This window comes from Lampetra fluviatilis, chromosome 10 (genome assembly GCF_964198595.1).
Source record: "Lampetra fluviatilis chromosome 10, kcLamFluv1.1, whole genome shotgun sequence".
Lineage (NCBI taxonomy): Eukaryota > Metazoa > Chordata > Hyperoartia > Petromyzontiformes > Petromyzontidae > Lampetra > Lampetra fluviatilis.
This window is the reverse complement of record NC_136284.1, coordinates 11,481,241-11,496,908: the sequence shown is the minus strand read 5'-3', so window position 1 is coordinate 11,496,908 and position 15,668 is coordinate 11,481,241. Positions and strand designations below refer to the sequence as shown.

At 42.5% G+C, this 15,668-nt stretch overlaps 1 protein-coding gene across 4 annotated transcripts in view; it reads right to left on the bottom strand.

Annotated features, from left to right (window-relative positions):
* LOC144934586 (eukaryotic translation initiation factor 4B-like) overlaps positions 1-15,258 on the bottom strand; it is a 30,071-nt gene extending 14,813 nt beyond the window's left edge. Inside the window, exons 1-9 of one of the 4 annotated variants that reach the window (XM_078860545.1) lie at positions 15,167-15,258; positions 10,952-11,086; positions 10,265-10,473; positions 6,391-6,507; positions 6,186-6,240; positions 5,850-6,005; positions 4,962-5,417; positions 3,948-4,167; positions 2,622-2,698 (exon numbers count right to left, since the gene is read on the bottom strand). In XM_078860545.1, the coding sequence (XP_078716671.1) occupies positions 2,622-2,698; positions 3,948-4,167; positions 4,962-5,417; positions 5,850-6,005; positions 6,186-6,240; positions 6,391-6,507; positions 10,265-10,473; positions 10,952-11,086; positions 15,167-15,179 (1,438 nt within the window). In that variant the 5' untranslated portion in view covers positions 15,180-15,258. Of the gene's footprint in view, positions 1-2,621; positions 2,699-3,947; positions 4,168-4,961; positions 5,418-5,849; positions 6,006-6,185; positions 6,241-6,390; positions 6,508-10,264; positions 10,474-10,951; positions 11,087-15,091 lie in introns of all 4 variants that reach the window. The other 3 variants (XM_078860543.1, XM_078860544.1, XM_078860547.1) reach the window with 3 other exon arrangements.
* Positions 15,259-15,668: the final 410 nt, after the last annotated feature.

Genomic DNA, 15,668 nt, shown 5'->3' with positions numbered 1-15,668 from the left:
CATAAGAAGTTCTACTGCACGTTGCTGAAAATATCAATTGTGTAAGTTTTTGCATAAGTTGAATTGTGAGTTTACTTTTCTAAGTCAGGAGTGATATTTCCTTTCAACTCTGCTTTTCATGAGATGGAGAATGGTCCACGGAAGAGGAAATAACAGAAATACTTTTGAATCCTCTTCAAATTACCTATTATTCAGAAGAGGTGCTGCACTTTCGCACATATATTGCTAAAAAAAGATGTCGCACGGCTATAAAATAAAATTAATGTATTCTCATGGAGGGAATTAAAAGTGAAAAACATTTAATAACATTGTTTTATTGACAATGTATGATACCTGTGGTGAAACCATCAGATCACTATACTTGAAATAATATAATCATGGTAATTGTCCAGATTAGAACCTAAGATATCAAGTCATGCCATATTTAGTCACGAATGTAACACTACAAGTTAGGAATAATGTATTTTGATGAATACCCAATTTCACACCAATATCCTTGCCTGTGCAATGTCATCACAATGAAATAAAATTAATTTGGATATAAAAATGTATAATTGTACTAACCATTTCTAAAGCACCAACAATTTTGCAGTTGGGATGCCAGTCCCAGTAACATATTCCAAATGAGACTTACGAGTAATGCCCTTATTATCCTTGCCAGATTGTATCCATTAGCAAAGCTCCAGTAATGAAGGCAACAGAATTCAGGGCATTTTCTGCCATCAAAGACCCTTGCCCTTTTCCTCCACAAGTAATACTACAATTAACAGAATTGGAAAAAGCACAAATCAATAATTCAATGATCTTAATTCCCTGTCTGTGATGAAATGTAATTGCTATTGTAATTTTCAGCAAGTGAGTAATTAAAACTAGGGCACCTTTAAACACCGGCTGCATTAATAAGCTCACCCATTCGAGTGGCAGCTTAGCACAGTGCAACGGGAATTCTCACCAGTTGCTCACGATTAGACGGTTCACACACTCGCATATCGCTGCAACAACTGGTTAGATCAAAGCATTCCCAGCGACAGGGGCCATTGAGTCGGGAGGTATTTTGTAGTGGGAATTCTAAACATCCATGTGCTTTGTAAGGCAAGTTGCCTTCAGCATATCTGAAAACTCAAGTAGTAAGACTCGGGCAACAAGAAACTGGTGAATAAGATACCATTTTTTCTCCTCTATCTATTTCTCTTGTTCATAACCAGTGCAAATAGCAAGTGATCAATGGGATGGAAAAAATCATTACATTTACAGCACCAAACATCTATGTGAGAGGCATACATTTCGTAAGACTGATTTAAATTTGCGCAGTGTTCCAAACATAACCACATTTAATTTTGGGTCAATTACTAAAGTTCCAACACGGCGTTAATGATAAATTTAAAAAACTATGTCATGTGTTTTCAAGCCTTGTCATCTACACTCCAGTTTTCTTTGCAGATACGCACATATTTACCACCCCTCTTTAAAGTCTCCAAGTCATAATTGGTGCTGCTCCTAATTGGTAAAGCTTCAAGGTCCTTAATACATGTTAAAATGTGCATACTCATTAGGATTGTCCTTTAAACTCATATTTTTACATTTAAAATAAATATTCGTAATCCCAAAGTAAGCTCTACCCAGGCCCAATAATTTAGGAAGTTATTCAGAGCTGAAAATAACATTTTACAGCATTTTGTCAATCCACTGTTGGATGAAGTCCTCCCCCATGCTGCACCATTCATGGAGGTTGTCTGACCACACCCCACTTTGCTGTTGGTGAACAAAGAGGCAGCAGGACTAAGTCAGATACCAAATGCGACTGATGTTAGCCAAGGCCATGTATCACGGCCGAGTTCATCGTGCAATTCGTTAACCACTGTGCCACCACATTCCACTTCATTCACAGTTAAGCCAATTGAAAGATAATTTAAAAACACACAATTAAAACATTATGCTACCCATTTTAGTTTTAAATACTAAAGGTAGAGAGAAGCCAACAGCTTGAGAGAAATGGGCAGTGAAAAAGAACCGTCATTGGATGTCGGCGTGCTTATGTAAAAAACCAACGAAGATTGTCGCAGGAATGCCAGAATAATTTATTTGATTCACCAAATCTACCATGCAGTGATTTTAAAGCTCCATTTCAGACATCATCTGTGATGTCATCAACTACTCTACAAAAAAAGCCCATAAAATATAGCCGATGCACGAGTGAGGTTACAGTTGTCATTGCAGGTAAGATTATGGACTTTATCTCTCTTCTGCCATGTAGACAAGAACCCCACCTAACCACAGGAGGAACACCATGATCATGTCCTGAGGCATGCATGTGCTCATGCAGAAGACGCAACACCTCGAGACCTAAGAGTTTGACATTTTGGCTTATCCATTATTTTACCATTGCTGTCGGTGATGTTAAGTGACTGGGCAAAAGCACAGTCAATCCATCTTGCAGACAAGCAATTTTTTTTTTCCACCCGCAGGCAAAATGTACCAAAGGCAAACCCACGGGGGAGGTGGGGCAGGGCGCCAATAGAATCACAGCATTTTTTGCAGGCAGAGACGCCACTCGGTCTTTAACCTCAACAAAAGCATGCGCGCCACAGACTGATGTCGGTGTGTAAAGTTTTGTTTGTTACCGTCACCTTCTCTTCTTTCTTCTTCTCTTGGTCTGGGTTCAGACCTCTCCTCCCGGTCAGTGTGCCAACTCGACTGCCTGCAATAGACACATGCAGTGATTTTTTTTTTTCTTTTGAGGATTAATAATGCTCACATTTATCTGGTGGCGAGAAGTTACTATTAAAATAAATAACAAACGATTGCATGAATGGTCAAATCTCATCACTGCAGATATTTCAATTTCTACTGAAGCTAAGCCGCACAACAGCAAGAGAACATGGTAATGCAATTATACAATCAATAAGCCTCATAACGTTAGAGCCATTAAATAGGAAGATGGGAACAAGGACAGATAGGAATACAGTAATCTGCCAAAGTCAACAAATATACAGTTAGACTTTCTATAATGCATACTACGGCTATATAAACATAAAATCCATGCAGCCCACGGCAGAACTTAAAACAGCCTTTCATTACCATGGCGATTCCAGATTATTATTCAGGACCACTCGCCAATGCACGCCCACACGTGGGTGGAGAGATGAAGGCCTCTCTCATTTACATCTCCTTGACTGGTTTCCAATCAGTGCACAGGTGACCTTTACTGATCGATTCCACAGCAAGATCAGACGAGTACTCAACTGCTTGCTCAACTCATTGCATACACACACACACCACTCTGGCAACAACCACCACCACCACCGGCTCCATTCAAATGAGTATTTTTGTTGTTCAAACTGTAAGGGGAATAAATATTATACCATTACCACATGGATATGATGAATTTCAAATACAAATAAAAAACATTGTTAAACTGAACCCGAGCAAAAAAAATAGTGCATCTCACCTCTGTAAATCAAAGTGATTCAAGTGCAGTGAGTTAATTCTCAGCCTAGTCACCAATGATTTCACAAAATAGAGTATTTGCCATTTCATTTAATACAACCTCATATAGGTGTCTGGTTTTTATCCGTATTACATAAATGAATGATAAACGTGATGACTTAAGACTCTGCAAAGCATGGAGGTGCAATGCCCAGCATTCCAAAGAAAGCCTATCTCTATACTCGACAGGAAAAATAAAGAAATTACCAAACATCCATGCAGGACCCTCCTAAAAGTTTAATAAGATTCAGCCAAAGCCTTCATGGGTATTAAGTTTATGTCACACAAGAAGTACTTCTGCGGTGTCTTACGAGTTCATTCTCCAATGCAACGAGCACTTAAGTGAGTGCGCAGCATTGCCAAGAATGGGCTATTCACAGCCTCCAAATGCCACAATTGGAATGTGTTTGGTGTGGAGCCAAAAAATAGAACGAGCAGAACCCGCCACCGCCATTCCTCACCTGTCAGCACCGCGTGGGCGATCTCCCCGCTCCTGCTCACGCAGAAGTTTGGCCTCCACCTCGCGCTCACGAGCTGTTGTGTCCACGGGACGTGCCGCCCCAAAGATGGAAGCCGCTCGGCTGACGGGTTCACTCGAGCCGGCTGCAGCCGGGGCCTTCGTCACCTCTTCCTTGGGTGCTGTGCGTGGCTGCAACACCAGCCTGGGGCGCTGGACAGGCCCTGCGATACATTTCCGCCGAGACCAAATGTCAACATCGCATGCCAAGAGCATCAACACGGTCTCAATCGACCCCCCGCACTGCCACAAATAACAAACACAGCGTAGTCGTCACCACTTCAACAATGTGGTAATAACCATTGTTAGATGGCCACAACAACAAATGACAATTCTTTCTGCCAAACTAGAACCTTCACCACCATTATACAAGGGGGTTTTGGCAAAGAGGCTAGGCCCAAACTCAGCCCAATGGGGTCTAGCCTTGGAAATTATTCAATAAGTAGACGAGCTGGCATTTTATTCCGGTTAATTCTCCAAAGGGCACTGACATGAAACAAAACACAAATTGATATATTGTGAAACATGTAATGGGGACATCTTATGTTTAGATGCATTATCAGTTATGAAGTACTGATTACATTCCCTCAATTGCTCTTCTGTCTGCTCCTTTATATTCCCTCATTGCTATCCTGCTCAATTTCCACACCAACTCCAGAGTCCTTAATATGCTGGCTCACAGTAGCGAACCCTCTCTAGACCATCCCTTCAGTCTTCACCCTGGTGCAAACATGTTCATAAATGTTCTTCCAATGTGGGGTTTCCCGCTTCTCTTACGACATGTCCCAGTCATAAATTAAATTATATTTCGGCCAACATGGGTAACACTCTTGCCTCCTTCCTCATCTCCACATTTCTGAAAGTCCCTTATTCACTCCAAAAACAAAAGTTTTGCAAGCACGTAACCGATTTAAAGGAAAAATTATCAGGTGTTGTGTGTTTGCGGATGTGCCTCTACCTGAATCTCCCCGTCTTTCTTCGTCCTTGCGCTCATAGCGATCTTCATTGCGCCTGTCCCCAGAGCTGTCTCGGCCGCCAAAGCCAAAGCCCCTGCGCTCCCTGGGAGGGCCATCTCGATCAAAGCCTCTATCGCGGTCAAAGCCCCGGTCTCTGGGGGGGCCATCTCGGTCACTGCCTCTGTCTCGAGGACCATCAAAGGCACCGCCGCCACTGCCGCCGCCGCCACCTTTATCGCGCGACTCCCTATCGAAGCCCCAGCTGGCACTGTCCGAAGGACGATCGTAGTTTCGTCGAGGCCCGAAAGCTCCACCTTCCCGGTCACCACCTCGGTCACCGCCTCGGTCACCGCCTCGGTCACCGCCTCGGTCACCGCCTCGGTCACCGCCTCGGTCACCACCTCGATCGCCGCCTCGATCGCCGCCCCGTTCGCCTCCCCGTCGCTCATCTCGGCCCCCTGAGAAGCAGCGCAAAGCCCACATTGTAACCATGAGACATACATTTCACTAAAATGTCACAACGTTTTTACGTTTAATTAGAGACTAATCTCCTAAAATTGGGGTTAAGCACAATGCCAAAAAGCTGCACTCTTCTTACAAATGCAGGTGGCTTAAAAAAAACACACAAAGTATATTTCATGTTGTAAATCGTGGCTCTTAATTACAAATGTGTTTGTAATGTAACTATAATATAAATCTGTGTTGGTAACCTCAAGTTGAGCTATCAATCGACAAGTTTAGGACAAGTAGAAACCAGAGAGAAAGAGTTTTGAGACTTTACGAATCAGATTATGTATTTGTACTGGAGGAATCCGATGATGATAAAGCTCTTTTTCACAGATGTCCAGTCGAATACACAAGGATTGTGGGGGGGATGGAATTGCTCATACATTCCGAGTAGCTGTCACGGCCTCTGCGTGGGCCTGCTTCCTCCTCCTCGCCAGGCGTCTTCACACGCCAGTCGGATGAGTCTGTTTTGCCAGAGTCCCGTGCCCAGTCTCTGTCGCGGTCACGTCCTCCACCAAATCCTGATCTCTCTTCACGATCTGGACATAAAACAAATGCCAGGGTTACTGCTTCCGTCTATTGGGCTATCAAAGCCCCAGTAACCTGCAAATACCATATCACAATAAACAGCAGGTCCAGATATTGGTGCAAAAAATGGATAGAAGGCGTGTAAGGAGGCTTGTCTTTTTCCGCTGTTCACCAGATTGAATGCTTCGTACCTTTATCCTGTACATGATCTGCCAAATCCACGCGAATTTTCCTATTGAGTAAACTCTGTAAAAGAAAACAGTGATGCGAGTTTAAAAAGTCATGTATTGGTAAAAATAGGCAAATATAAGCATGCAGCATGTGGAGGGCAAAATGCAACTCCATTTGTAATTTCAGGAATAAAATTAAAAAAAATGTGTTTGCAGTTGCACACACCTCCTCATTGAGAGCCAGTCCAGAAAGAAGTGAATCTATATCATCAAACTCAGCATATCCAAACCCCTTCAGCCGATCAGGGTTGAGCGCATCTCGTGGCAGTCGGACAGAACTGATCTGCAGTGGAGAGGAATTACATGTATTAGACAAAGTATTACACAGGCTTTCTTAAATACCCAAAAGCACAAAAGGGTATCTTTCAATGGTAACAATGAACGTTTATTGTCTAGACAAACAAGTGTCACGCATTCCAAAACATAACGGGACAGCATAGTCATCTTTAATAAATATAAAAACGCACATTTCAGATGTAATTCATATTTTCATCTACATGAAATGACTGCATTTTGCATATGAAAATCATAAGTGGAGGTTTGGCTGGTTAAATATGCAAGGTCAGAGCCAGTTTATAAAACAAATCATGAACTAAAATGTACTGTAGGCAATCCAGACCCTCGTTTTTGCAGCAGTTTTGACCAGCGAAAATATGCTTAGCATAGTTCCGTAACAGCTGTGCATGGCCAGCAATCATGAAGACACAAACTCTTAATTTAGAGCAAGTTAATGTAATTAAACAGATTTGACTGTCACAATGGTCCTTTGTGGTAAATGTAGATTGATATTAAATGTGAATAGAAACTACCAGGCAATGTGCTTGTTTACAAATGATTTCTGCAGTGTATAATCAGAGGTATGACACTGAATTTGAATTAAGAAACCCTACACCCTGAAGAAAATGTAATAACCACTTGGTCACCCTGCTGCCCTGTTTATGTAAATATCTCCTGTGCTTTATATTTATCAAACATGTTTTCCAACCATGTTCCATGAGAAGCAAATCTACAGACAATGCACCCAGCAAATGGAATGCTAATGCTGAAAAAATGCTCTTAACATTCACTGCTTGTTATGTTGAGTTGACAACTAAATTTAAATTCCAAAATAATCAATAGGTGCAATACATCGATCAGAAATATATTACAGGGAAGTCATTATTCACCAAGCCTGTCATAGAGTATCTGCAATTTCACACGATATCATACCATGTCTCTTACTCAACAGAATTGTACTTGCATATTTTTTTTTATTCCACACTGAACTTGGTGCCAATTTACACGAGATAAGACATTTGTTTGGAATTTACCTTGATAAATACATGCATGAACTTGTTGATCAAAGCTAACGCTTAAAATAATGTTTTTCGTGAAGGTGGGCTGTTTGTGGAAAAAGTAAATCATATTGTCTCACTAACACAGCCAACGTTGCTCGTTTTCCTCAGTGGTTTTCGTTTTTCTTACATGAACATGCTAATCTCTCACAATACAATGGCCACCTCCACAGCTTCGCCGTCGTGGAGGTAGCTCAGCTCTACAATCTAACATTTACATGCAAATTTCATTTATAGCCCTTCCCACTTTGCTTATGACCCTTGGGCTACACCCATCTCAAACCTTTATAACATCCTGCCTCAGTAGCTCGCCCGCTATATTTTTTCACGTGATGATGATTGCTTGTGTTGCGATCGAAACGTCGTGACATTTTTATTATTTTTCTATCTACGTGGCTTTACCGAAAAACCCAAAGAATATTAATTTCTACAGTCACGAAAAGCTTTAAGTCACGAAAAAGTAAATATTCAACAAAGGACGACCCTCAACCGCCACCTTGTGGATAAAAAGCATTCTGCCACTAAAATAAAGGTGAATTAAGAATACGTGTAACACAGGTTTTGGTAAAAAATATATACTTTAAAATAATGCAAAATCTAAAATATTTAAATGTGCTTTACAATGAAAAGTCAAAACCTGTTTGTTGAAACAATAAAAGTAAACAAGGCGTTATATTTAAATAGTTTATGCAAGTGCTTCAAAATGTCTGAATATTAGTGCATCTCCTCCAAAAAAGTTGCTTCTTCATTCATATGATTATTGATATTGTGCTTTTTCACCCAGCATTCAAATACTGAAAATATTTTTCCAACTTCCTTTATGAATGTATATTCTTTGGTTCTTTCGGTAAAGTTTAACACGTACGCTTTAGTGACCAATATCATCCATAAGAGGTTTTTGGGTTAGATCTTTCAGTAAAGTCACGGAGATAGAAAAAAAATAATAAAGTGAATAAAAATGAAAAAATAACAACCATGATGTTTCGATCGCAAGACAAGCGGTCGTCATCAGTAAAAGGGGATTAGCCTCTAAAGGAAAACTGTTAATAAAGGTTTAAAATGGGCGTAGCCCAAGTGTCAGCAGCATGAGCAGGGAAGCTAATGTTAATGTAAGTGATGGACAACGGCGGCGTTGGTGGTGGGTTTCCACCAATTAAAGGGCTGCCAGGTAAAGGTTTAACATGGGCGTAGCTCAGTTGTAGCAGCATCGGCGGGGCAGCTGTTAATGTTTTTGACAGTGGAGGTTGCTGCTAGACGTGATGGTAGTAGTGGGTAATGATCCCTCATTACCCACTACAGGTGGTGGGCTTCCACCAATAAAGTGCGACTGCTAGTGGTGATGGTAGTAGTGGGCAGTGATGGTCCTGGTGGTGGGCTTCCACCAATTGAAGGGCTGCCAGGTCTAAAATGGAAACATTACAACCATTTATTACTAGAACTGGTTGATAACGTCCCTATCTTCTCGGTGGAAATTGTGTCTATGTCTGTATATATGGATGGCTTCATGAACGAATCTTTGTTGATAGCCAGTGGGTTTGCAAAGTACCTTCGTCTTCAAGAAATACATTTCGTGTGAGCCAGCCGCATTAAAATAATGATCAGCAACGGTAGAAGCATTGGTCCTACCGTGTTTCAAATCTGCCTTATGTTCACGAACACGGTCCGAGACATGTCGCTTCGTTCCCCAATGTGCACAGCATTTGAGAAGTTTATTTTTTGTTCTCTCCACTTTATTGTTAGGGCAGGGGTCGGCAACCTGCGGCTCCGGGACCGCATGCGGCTTTTTAAGGACTGCTTCATGATGTTATTTAAAAAGGACCATCTCGTATTCACGTACATTGCGGTTTCTGAAATATTGAGTTTTTTTACACGCTTCAAAAAAATTGCTCGATATTGTTTTGGTTGCTGACCCATGTGTTAGCGTATTAAGTACATGATCAAAAGTTCCTTGCTATGTACTTACAAGTACTCATTTTTATTGACATTCCAAGGACAGAAAAACCATTTCAGTAAAAGCTTTAGTGTTAAAACATGACAAGGTTGAAATAAATGTGAAGTGCTCAGAATAGTGCTGAAAATAATGCAGTGTGGCTTTTAAAAAGCCAACAGAAATGGGGTGGTTCTGACATGTAACCAAAAGACATGCACTTTTTATATTCTTCCACAGGAAAGCATGCATTCATTTAATTTACCAGTCATGTAAAGTACTCCGTGCACATGATTAAATGAGACAAGATCACTTCAGCCACCAACCACATGGCAAGAAAAAACCTTCCACCATTCGTAAGACATCCCATTCTTTAAACTACTGTATTAATTACATTTTATTATCTTGGTAGTTCCTACATTGTAAGTTTCAATAAATATGAATCCGAGTCTTTTACCACTCTCCCACGTATTATGTATTAAAATTGAACTTCTTTCGCACTAAATCGGAGGTGCAGTGGAAGCACAAACTAAGCACAAAAAGCAATTCTAAAGAAATTTGTTTTCTATATAGGTTTAAAAGTGCATAGCACCAGTGGCTTCCTAATATCGGAAGAGCGTCCCAGACGGGCGCAGAAGCGCATCTGAAAGTGCGCAATGCAGTGGCCGTCTTTGTTTGACGGCTATCCAAAAGTTGCTGCGAGGATGACCGGAGTTCACATGATGGTCTAAATGAGAATTAGTACTGCAAAGCCAATAGCACATGTTTAAGGCTCATACCTTGAGTCCTTTGAAGAAGTCAAAAATTGACTCCTCCGTGACATCGTATGGAAGGTTTCCCAGGAAAGCGGTGTACGGTGGTTTGCTGGGCAGTCGGCTAGTATCAATTCCAGCCCCGCGGGCAGCACGTGGAGCCGTGGGGAGCTGGGAGCGGTCAATTACAGGCCGCCGATTTGGAGAGTTGTCCCCAGAGGGCCACACCGGGGAATCTGAGGATCACCGTCATTAAAATACAAAGTGTTAATTTGCACCAGTACAAACGGTGGAGTTGGTCATTTTTTTAATTCTGTGGTTATTAGTTTCAGTTCTTAAATGTTTATTGAATACAGTTGCTGCTGCTCCTTTTGTTATTTTAGTAGTCTGAATGTAATATGTTAATATTCCAACAACATAATGCCAGTTACGTTAACTGTGGAGTTTCTCCCTGTACGTTTGCATCCAACAACCAGCTGCAGTGTCAGCAGGCAGCTACCGGACCGGATCTGCATCACTGCGAGTACTATGCACCGCAAAATACTTTTTTATAAGCAAATAATGTCAGAGCTAAAATCCTTGCTGTTCGAGTTGAGAAAGTATTAATTGCCATTTTGTCACCAAACATTTTCAGCTACAAATACATTATAAAATCATGCAAAAGGAAATGTCGCAACTGTACATATTCAATGCAGTGTGGAAGAAAACACTCACCATCTGTTTCATAGTCCTCGGTGGCATCAGCCCAGCTGACGGGAGCCCTGACCATGGCAGGGGCTGGTGCGCCCCCCTCTGCCAGGAAGTCATTGAGACTCACCGTCTTACCCTTGGTCTTCAGCTTTTTCTTGCCTAAAAGGTGCCACAGGTGTGTACAATTAGATTCCAGCAATACACAAATAAACTAAGGGTTTCTTACAGCAAGGACCACACATACAATAATGTATTGTCAGAAATGTCATGCAATACCAAAAACATGTTATGGTAATGGATAGAATAAGCTATCCCGTGTGAATTTAAATATACAATGTATTGTATGCAATATTCATCAAGTCTTTCACCCCGTTCAAACACCATTTACAAAAAGGTTAGTTGTAAATGGATAGATCTACATTCAATACTATTAACACTGTTGAACTTCTTTCGCATCATACTAGATAAGTACTAATTGAAGGTACAGGGGAAGGACAACAAACAACACACAAAAATAAAGCAGAGCTATTTATAAAAAATTCTAAATATGACCCAAAAATTATTGTACATTTTTATTGTGAATCCCAGGACAGTATGCCGTCAGGGAACAACACATGGTCAGTGTGCTAATTTTACCAAATAAAATATTTACTATTTACCCTACAGACAGCTCCTTGATATTTTCTTTTGACTTAAAATTTTGAGCTAATATTGTGCAAACCCTGGGTGAGTTTTTCACACTCAAACAAACATTGTGCAATCTCACTAGTAAAAAACAACCCCTAATTGTTAATCTTATCTATAACAATTCTCTAAAGTCATCTTTGTCCCACCATGAACCAGATTTGACTGTTTCCTCTATCATATGCATAATATGCAATTCCTGCATTTGAATGGAGGAATGTGGCAAGGTGAACCATGTTCGAGCTCTCCATTGAATTGAGGGTTACAACCAATTTACAACATAATGGATAGTTTGGGAAGCTAAGCATTGAAATAATAATTTAAACCCATGGGAACACGTGAACAATGATGGCGATTAGACATCCCTGCATCACGCCGATTTTTGAAATTTTATTTGGCACAATGTTCTTAAATAACAAATTCCAAAATGAAAGCAATACGTAATATATGGTAGCATCTGGGCGTAATAATGGGGATGACTCGTATATAACAAGTGATTATGGCCAGTCCTTTATACCACTGCTGGATGAAGACCTTCACCCTTCGCCAGTCATGAGGATCGACTGACCATACTTCACCACGTTGGTTATTATGAGTTGATAAAAGAGGGGGAGCCATCGACCACGTTGAGCTATCACTCACTACTCATGATAGCCGTGGCCAGAAATCCAACTCCGGTGGCCGGATACATAGCAAAAACCACCAACCGCTGCACTAAGGAGCAACCCTAACAGCTCGTGTCTAAATTCATCATTCATAAAGCAACCCATTGCTGAATGAAAACCTCCCCAAGCCAGCACCATCTCTTATAAGCCTGCCATGTAATAGTCCACTCACACCTGCACACTAGATTTTATATCACTCCATCTCCTCAATTGAAACCGTCTTGAATGCATTCAATTCCTTAGCTGCCACTACATCACTTTTATTGACCACAAGCCATATTCTTCTTACGAAATTTAACGTTCAAGCCCACTAAAGTTTGAATGGCATTAACCTGTTCATGTTCCCTCATACATGTGTTCCTGTCTCAGTAGAATTCCAAGAATGCCGACCTCTATGCTTGTATGCACATTTCATCCAAATAGTTTTGTCAATTACTATGTTCGAAGCCATGCCATATCAAATGGTACACAATTATTAAAAACGTGAATTTTAGACATGTTACTTTTGACTATCTAGTGCAACTTTTCAAATGCACAAGCTGCTCATCTCTTGATTTCACCATTTTACTTTGTATCCACAAATCTGTCCTAGGTTGTCTCTACGGCAGATACTGTATTTCCAATTGTTTAGCGAACTTAGTGTAAATGACCTTTGATTCAGCCTTTGTTTCAATTAATTTTTTTCCAAAATTTCCTCCAGTTAATTCCCACTGAATGTTATGACCATGTCAGAAAATATCAGAAGGTTAATGTTTTCTGCATTTATGTTAATGCATATTTCACCAATCCAGTTTTTTTACTATCTTGTCACGATGATTAATTGTATCCACTCCAATTTAAATGTGTATTTTTGTACTTCATGAAATGTTAGTGGCACTTCAATTTTTGTTAAATGTTTTTTGTTATTTGGCTTTGTTTGCAAGAGCTTGGACAACGGCATAAACTTTAATAAAAAACATACTTTGTTCTTATCCTGTTTAAAATTAATGATCAGCAGCCATAATGGGATGGTAACATGGCCTAGGGGAGTAGTACGTTTCACACATGCTCCAGAGGGTTCACAGTTTGAATTCAGCGACTGTCCTGGTTATTACTGCAGGAATATAAACCAACATATGGACATTGTCTGCTTCAGTGTATGTCAATCAGAATGTATTTATATTGGAATCTGATTAGCTATAAAGCTCCTTCCTGAAACAAAATTCGCAAAGATTATGTAATTGTGTGCTGTCATGGTCCAAATTTTGAAGGCTCCATTCGTAATGAGGCTTCCCTCAGTACACAGAAAAATGCGCATCCCCATAGTGCTGGTTAGGATTGTCGTACACGACTGAGTTACATATATTGCAAATATACAGGTACTTACAAATGTATGGACCTGCGGTGGATTTAAAAAATGTGCAATTATAAGGCTATTCATGAGGTAGAAGGAAAATGAGACGTCCACTGGACAATTATTCATATTTTTTTCACTTTGGCTCGTTATGTTTAGGATGCTGGTCAATATCAAGTGTATGGGGTTAATATGAACGGTCTTCATGTTAAACCATGATCTAGCCACTGCTGGAAGCACGCATCCACGACCACGTGGCATTACTATCCAGAAATGCAAAACTCAATCGAGATCTTACGCTCGCCACTCCGTCGTAGGTTTCGATCACTGGCCATAATCCCTTCTCAAGGAGTCCTGCCCAAGCCCATTTTAAAGTCAATATAATCAGAAACGTATTGCAAAATGAAACAAACGCAGACAAGCGCGCAAAACACGGAGGTTGAATGCTTGGAAGCACACTCAACCAGCACTCATGAGTCAACGTGTATAGTCCAGTGCGTAAAATTTAATCAGGATTAATAAATGCTAAAAACGTAGGTCCAGAAGGCTCATGGGCTGATTCACGAAAAATACCGTCGGGAAATCTAGTCTCATTGTATAAACATGACGCTCAACTGTGGGTCGTGAAGCCCACTCAATTCACCCTTTGTACCATCTGGTATGTACTCAGAGTTTGACTTGTCCTTTCACAGTACAAACATCGACGTTGACACGCACGATACAAAACATATCGTGAGCTACAACAATAGACGTTTAAACCTAATGCATACGCCCCAAAGACCAGCTTGCTACTTGCTGCAGTGAACACGCGTCCACCATAGGGGGGCCATGCGTCTAGGCCCTCTAAACTAGCGGTCGCTGTAGGGACATCCTGCGAGCAGCTTGCAGCCCCGAAATCATTCCCGGGGACTGCAGCGGGTCGCCACTACCATCACCACCCTTCCCTCCTCGTTATTTCTGCTCCGTGTCTACCGAGGGCCTTTAGCCACGCACGGGAACCATGGGGCAGGCGGGCGGGCGGGGGAGGGAACGAGAGACCATGTGGGTGAGGCCTGGGGCCTGTGCGGCCGAGCCATTACATTCCCCGCAGCGCATCGGCGACCGCGCCATCCCATTGGTTGCCGCCGCTCACGGCGAGGGGGCGCGCAGCCAATCGGGTGAGCGGGAGCGCGGCGAGGAACCAATCACGAGCGCGGATCCGCGGCGACGGCGTCTTATCCGCGCTACGGAATACGATCGCGCGGGCGGGCGGGTTAACGCGGCGTTCGTTCGCGTTCACAGAGAATGGAGGGGGGTGGCGGGGGGGTGGAAGAGGTTTGAGGCAGCGAAGGGCGAGGGAAGGAAAAAGAAGCCGACGCGATAAATGCCCGAGCGGACTCGCGACATTTAAAAGTCTTGACGCAACTCTCCCCTCCCCCTCCCCAAAAAAAACGACATCGCGAGCGGTAACACGAACGCTCGCAGACAATGAAGCCCACACACCGCCCCGGTGGTTGTTTCTCTCTCTCTCATCACAAGAACTGCGCGGTTGCCGTTACACACCGCAGCCTTCCCCACCTGCAGCGGCCATTCCGAAGTCACGTGAGGACGAGGAGCCAATCGGACGTCGGGCGGCTCCCGGGACCGAGTGATGCGCGCGCGCGGTTGGGGTGGGGGGGGAGGAGGAGCTCGGGGGGGGTGTGGGCGGGGCGTGAGCACGTGACGGGTGACGTCATGGCCTACCGCGGGCTTTTATTGGGAGTCCGGTTGCCACCGGAAGAGGAGGATCCCCATCCGCGTCAATGGGAGGTGCCCGCGTCCCGTATTCTCTGGATTAGGAGGCACTCCCGTAGGGTGAAGGTGCAGCCCTGCAATTGCCTGCTCACGGCCACTGCTGGCGGAAATGCCGAGGATCTCGCGTCCCGTATTCTCTGGATTAGGAGGCATTGCCGTAGGGTAAAGGTGCAGCCCTGCAATTGCCTGTTGACGGCCACTGCTGGCGGAAGGGCCGATGATCTCGCGTCCCGTATTCTCTGGATTAAGAGGCACTGCCGTAGGGTAAAGGTACAGCCATGCAATT